The 6,685-nt window shown below is 40.5% G+C and overlaps 1 protein-coding gene across 1 annotated transcript; it reads right to left on the reverse strand.

Annotated features, from left to right (window-relative positions):
* Nucleotides 1–507: 507 nt before the first annotated feature.
* WFIKKN2 (WAP, follistatin/kazal, immunoglobulin, kunitz and netrin domain containing 2) lies at nt 508–4,545 on the reverse strand. The gene is made up of 2 exons (XM_077833793.1): nt 4,345–4,545; nt 508–2,019 (listed from the first exon to the last, which is right to left on the reverse strand). Exons 1-2 carry the CDS (start codon nt 4,543–4,545, stop codon nt 508–510), a joined length of 1,713 nt encoding a protein of 570 aa, XP_077689919.1.
* Between the last annotated feature and the right edge of the window lie 2,140 nt (nt 4,546–6,685).

The following is a 6,685-nucleotide window of genomic DNA, read 5'->3' on the forward strand; positions in this document are numbered from 1 at the left end:
TGTAATTATAGTCAATATAGACAATAATTTACAGTTTTGTCTCTTGTAATGTACTTAATGTTGCCATGAGGAAACAAAAGTTTGTGACTTATTTTTAATGATTTATCATAACATTTCCATGCTGTAAGTGAGACAGATTAAATCGACAGTACGTGCAATTTAGCTATGTATCAATTAGCTACAAAAATGCTAAGAATTTGGTCCTTTATGTTGGAAACTACACAAGAATTATATAATTATTGCAGTAAATCAGCTAGTTAAATGGCAATTCTATATAAACAGGTTGATTTCAAAGTAAGATTAATAGCCATTCATTGATATTTTATGTGATTGCCAAAGAGCATACTACATTGTTGCTAAGAATCATTAATGGATTAAAATAAGGGTTCTGCATATTACATACAATGTATCTTCAGACAGTAGCTTGTCTTTAGTTTCCACACTAGCCTTGCTTTTGTTAGCCCTATACAATACACAGAGCTGAAAGGCTGACTCACGTGAGTAAGGTTAGTGTAGTCCTAAGAATTCTTTCAGAAGCTCACAGGTTTTCTTGTGGATGACTTCACGGAGCTTTCGTACACGCCGGACACTGGAGATGCCCACAAAGCTGTCTGGCTGCAGGACGGCCATCCCATTGTGGACATCACCCATGATGATAAGCTGACCATCCACTGTGGTCATATTGGGGCATGGGCAGCTCCAGTCCATATTTAAAAGGGTGATTTCTAGAGGTTCCTTCCCCAGGAATTTTAATCCCATTTTTTCATCTTTTAGAATCTCCTCCACTGTCACCAAGGCGTGTCCCGAGTCTTGGTCTTCGGTTAGTTCCGTTATATGGCCCAGGATAACAAAGTCGCTTTTGCAGAAGCTTGTCACCAGCTTTTGGCGAGGTTTGCAGGCTTTGCAGTGCGTGTTCTTAGGGAAAGGACACATCTCTTCGCAGGCCTCTTTGCTCTCAAAGTTATTCTCATTGCCTCCACAGCCACCATAAATGAAAGATTGGCATTGCTTTGTCAAACTGTTGTATGCCCATCTGGGCTCATAGGCTTTGCAATGACTCTGAAGGGCTGGCAGGTTGCAGATGTTGATTGGGCCATTCATACACGTTAACATACAGTTCTCATAGGTCTCAAAGTGGTTCAGGTTGCTATTACAGTTCCCATAGATGAATGTAAAGCAGTTGTTTTTCTTTGCATCATAATACCACCTGGTCTGCTCTTCCCCACAGTCTTCACTGTCTGGCTGCTTCAGACATTCATCGGTTGGGAAATGGGTTTTGTTTTGGGACGCTTCTTTTGATGTAGGTTCTCCTTTGACGACTGACAATGGGAAATCAACCCTGAGAAGGCCACCGATGTTTTTTGCAGTGCATGTGTAAATGCCTGCATCTTGCAGCTGGGTGTTATAGATTACCAGCTGGGCAATGTTGGTAACCACAACATTCCCCCTGACGTGATTCGGCCTCATAATGATTTTTTCCTTACTGTCTATTTGCTTCTCCCAAGTAATTTCTGGTTTGGGTCTGCCTGTGACATCGCAAAGAAAGCTAACAGTCTCTCCCACATACACTGACTGATGGACTGGATTGTTAACTAGAGCAGGTGGCAGGATATCAGTGATGGTTGTCTCTGAATAGGCTGTGGTAGGGCGCACTGTAGTCTCTGGTGGGATGGGGCTGGTATTTGGCCAGGTCAGATGGTACCGACAAGTGACTACATTTAGAGTAATGCCTTTGGTGCAAGCTTCTGCATCCATATAACACTTGTTGTAATAGGTGAGTCCATCGGAGGCACAGGTAAAACTGGGCTCTTTTTCACACCTATCTTTGCATTTGCATACAGGCTGTCCATCCCAGATATCACACTCTGAGCCTTGCTGGATACACATGAAACGGTCACAAGTTGCCTCTTTGGGCATCCCGACGGGTCCTTTCTTCCCCTTGATGTCCATGTACCGAGCTGCCACACAACTCTTTGTCCCACAGACATTAGGACAGCACTTCTCAAAGGTCTCGCATTCCTAAGACAAAACAAAACAACCAAACTGTTATTGGGATGGTTTATCATTTGAGAACTACAAACAGATGGAGAAATTCCTTCTTGTGGTGACAGGGTGCTCTAGTGGTTAAATCAAAGGGCTAGGTGCCAAGGGACCTGGGTCCTATTCCCAGTTCTGCTGAAGACATCTTGTATGACCTACGGTAAGTCATTTCATTTATTTGAATGTCCACTTGCCCATCAGGAATATGGGAATAGCATCACTTCTCTATCTCAGTGGGGATGCTGTGAGACTACATTAATTGGATTTGTCAAGTGTTTTGAGATCTTTGAATGAAAGGTGTGAGAAGGGCAATGTATCATTATTTCTAAGCACCTAAAGCAATAGTAAATCCTTCACAAAATCATATCGAACATTTGGTTATAGAAGTAACAGCGAACCCAAATGAACCCTCTTTTAGTGCCAAAGGACAAGCCTCCTGAAATAAGAGCAGATGGAAAGTCTTATCATATGGTTATAGTCATTAATCCCTTTTATTGTCCTCAGAAGTATGTAGAGTATTATTTGAATTCCATGAAACTAGCAGCATACTCTTGGAGTGGAAACTGCCAAACATCTTTAATTGTTCACAACATATTATAAATGGAATAGCTCAGAACTAAGGCAAAACTAAGTTCTTGCTCCAAAATTATTTTGTTTTCCATGGAAAACAAAGTATCCACTTATGGGCTAGCCGTCACTTATGCGTCTCTGTCAGTCTTAGTTTTAAGTGCAGCATCCATGTTAAATATAATATTGGTTATGATCATTTTTAAATTGTGGTTAATTATAGTAGTTGTTTGCCTTTCTAAACAGAAAACATATTTTTGTGTGGTTTGTAGAACTGTAGACAATATGTGGTTCATGGATTATTGTAATGAAACATGAACATTGTTACCCTATACAGAATAGGACAAATTCTGCCCTTAGTTACACAATTTTGATCTCATAGAAGCCAGTTGGGCATCTCTGTAACTGATGGCAAAATTTAGTCATGCTGTCTTTTAATGCCATCAGACTAAACAGTGATATGGCCATTATTCATGTGCAATATCCTTTCATTGACGGGAACCAGAGGATCTACTATTTTAGCTCCTTCCCCATTTCTAACTATGCAGCGCTGTGGTCCAAAAGCAAATCTGCAAAACATAATGGACTAAACATAAGGCTGGTGTAGCTCTAATAAAGCCATGAAAGCTCGGCGGATTTACACCTGTAGAGGATCTGGCCCAAAGGCTCAGACTCTGAATGGGACTATGGTCTGCCACTCTGCAAACCTGACTTTTTTTTCCAAGTGGTTTCTGGATTTTCACTGTTTGACCGGGAACCTGTGAAAGGAATGCCCGCAACCTTTGAAAGAGAGTAGTAGTCATTCTTTAGCGTACCTGAGAGTTGAATTTAAAAGGCAACTTAATATGCCATTGTAACCAGAAAAGTAATATAAAAATAACATCCTAATATATCAGCTCCTTTTTTGTCTTTAAACAATATCTGCTTAATTGACTGCCACACATAAGTTTTTGCTACTTTTAGCACTGCAGAAATGATCCAGGTAGTGGAAAGAGAGCCAAATCTTTTCCTGCATCATGACTGTCAGCTTGGTTCCGACTGCAAAATCTTTCCTGCTGAGGAAGTTGTAAGAAGCAGAAAGAGCAAGCATGGATTTTCAGATGCCATTGAGTGGCTATGCAGGCAGTTTTAAAAATGACCTTTTGACTTGTAAGATATGTGCATTTTGTTCTGGGGGCATCATATGAGAGAGCATCTGCATGATTATTTTTACCATGTTATTTTTTGAACTACAGTCAGACATTACATTTCAAATGTAGCAAAGGCTGGTGATGTGTATGCCAACCAATAGGCATCATACAGAACTCTCTCTTGGGAAACATAGCACTTGATGATGGCAATGAAGAATGATGAGGTTGTTGAAAATGCTAAAATGCAGTGAGCTGGCCCAATAACATGTCAAATTCCCGAGTCTAAGCTGATGAGGTTCTCTTTGGTGAGGCAGTGAGTGAGAAGGATGAACTATGAAAGCCATGTAGTCACAAAGTCATAGGGTCAGTTAAAGAAGTGACTCCATTAAAATACCTCTTGACTTAACCAACAGGTCATCAAACATTTTTATAAACACAGTTTCCGTTAAACACATGAGTTGTCTGGGTTGGATCATGTACACATTATCAGTGCTCTTCCATTTATAATTGAAAGAGACTGCAACATCATGGAGTAAACAAACTAACAAACCAACCAACAAAAAATCCATTTCCCATGACGAAGCATACAAAACTGTGCATCACTTACCAGGTCTGTATCACACTCTCTCTTGCAGGTGCTTTGGGCATCTACCCACAGGTTGGGGTTCATCTCATTTGGACATATCCCAGCGTGAGAATACCGTATTGGAGGTAAAGCTTTACCCTCTAGAGGAAGCTCCAGAAGCAACAGGACAGTGGTCTTCCCCAGCAAGATCCACATCCACCGAGTGAATAATGCCAACAACATCTCAGAACTTCTCCAGAGAAATGTCAACAATTGGGTTGGGTTTCGGTTTTTTTTGTGTGCCTTATATTTTCAAAGAAGTCCAAATCCACCTGCCCTCTATCAAACTTCCGCAGGTTTCCTTTCTGTCTTTGTTGGTAGTGCAGTCTGGTCTAGACCGCACTGGATTAAAAGTCTTAGGAAGCAACCCCTTATTTTAAGAGAAATGCTAATAGTCCGTACAGAGTTAGCGGTATTTATACCCTGCCTCCGTTTAACAAGTCGGAAAAGGTAAACTTGATTTCTTTGACAGGCACACGTTTCCTATGTCCTGGTGGCAGTCAGGCAGATTTGTTGCAAGAAAAAAAAGCTGGAAAGAGTTTAAAAGGCTGGAACTGGCACGGTGGGACCCCTGCATGTTTCTGAATGCAAGGAGGCCTTCTTAACCCCTTTAGACCTAAAGTACTTCCCTACGCTAGGAATGGCATTTACTACTGAAAGAGTGCTTGTCTAAATAATATGAAGCCACAATCAGAGGGATTTCTGTACACTAAAGGAATACACAATCACGTGTTTAAAAGAACAACTAATAGGATTGAAGCAATTAAAGCTAGGATATCACATTTTAACAAAGGAAGCGGGAGGAAAAATAACATATTTAAACTTAGGATCTGCAAAACAATATGTCTTTGCAATTTGCCCCTGGACTCCTAGGCTGCTTTCTTCTTTGCAGCACTGGGATTTCCAGTATGCTTTTTTTATACTTCACTCCAACCCCACCATCTAGCCATTAAAAGTTTCTCTGAATTCCTCCACATTTCATAAAAGTGAAATCGCATTGTACAGAGCTTTGCTGACCTCTTTAACGAAAAAAAAAAAGAGTAACAGTTCAACTCTATGGAAACCTACGTAAAGGAATGTACAGCATTTTTGCATAGGGGAAAAAATGCAATCCAGCCACGGTCATAGTTCCTTAATTATTACAGTAAGGGGCTGATCCTGCAAAATGCCGAACACCTGCCAAGAGCTAAAGGGGAGTCATGGAAGTCCATGGGAGATGAGGTTGCTCAGCACTTTGTAGAATTAGACCCTTTTGGGGCAAGATTCTTGTCTCGCTTAGGACCTGATCCTGCAAGATCCTGAGCACTTGGGAGGCCCTTAACTCCCATTTGATTTCAGTGGCTGAGGAGGGCTCTCAGGACTATGCAAGATTGTACCTCTCTACCAGACTTACACTGTTGTAACCCCATTGACTTCAGTCACGTTACTCCTGCTTTATGTTGCTACTAATGAGAGCAGCATAAGGTCCTGTGTCAGTAGGTTTTCCTATGGGACTTACCACCTGGATGTAGTTTTTTTCAGTGTACAGTTGTGTCTGATTCTCTTCTTGCTTACACTGGTTTCACACCAATCTAACACGATCTCTGTGGTGTTACTCCTGAATATAGGCAAGCTGCCCAATAAATACAAGGCCTACTCTTCAGCTTTTGTACATCAGCAGAGCTCCGTTGTCTTGAATGGAGCAGTATCTGTTTGCACTAGTTGAGGAGCTGGCTTAATTTTTTTTTAAAAAAAAAGGGGAAGGAGGAAAAAGCAAATTGGAAAAAATAAAATAAGACACAGCTGTGAAATGCTTGTTCTTCCCCATTCCTAGTAAACAGTTCTATCTGTTATGGATTGTGCAAAGCCACTTGATGATATGCATAAGATTTGAATTTCTGAATATTCAGAAAAAAGTGTTTTTTTTCTAAATTAGATATTCACGAGTAACTAAGTCAACTGTCATGCAATATTTTACATTTGATTTATTCCTTCTGAAACTTTACAAACCTACATGATGTTTGTACAAAACGTGGCTGGGATCAAAATGTTTTATTCACTAGTCGTTTACAAAGACTAGTACAACACCCTGTGATGTCTAGAAAAGCCAACTGAAAATGACACACTTCCAAGAGAAAAGTACCAAGTGGTACTTAAAATTCTTACAGCTCTATTAAGAACAAAATCACTTGTATTAGTGCTTCTGTTGACTAAACAAAGACACTTTATACGGTAAAACTGAGTCAGGAAGGAAACTTGGTAAGCTTTGTTTCAGAGTAGCAACCGTGTTAGTCTGTATCCGTAAAAAGAAAAGGAGTACTTGTGGCACCTTAGAGACTAACAA

This window comes from Eretmochelys imbricata, chromosome 14 (genome assembly GCF_965152235.1).
Source record: "Eretmochelys imbricata isolate rEreImb1 chromosome 14, rEreImb1.hap1, whole genome shotgun sequence".
NCBI lineage: Eukaryota > Metazoa > Chordata > Testudines > Cheloniidae > Eretmochelys > Eretmochelys imbricata.

Bases quoted from the DNA above. Each gene is read 5' to 3' on its own strand.
- WFIKKN2 (XM_077833793.1), bottom strand. From the start codon at position 4,545: ATGTTGTTGGCATTATTCACTCGGTGGATGTGGATCTTGCTGGGGAAG. The intron at 2,020-4,344 runs GTAAGTGATGCA...GTTTTGTCTTAG, and splicing joins GAGAGTGTGATACAGACCTG to GAATGCGAGACCTTTGAGAA.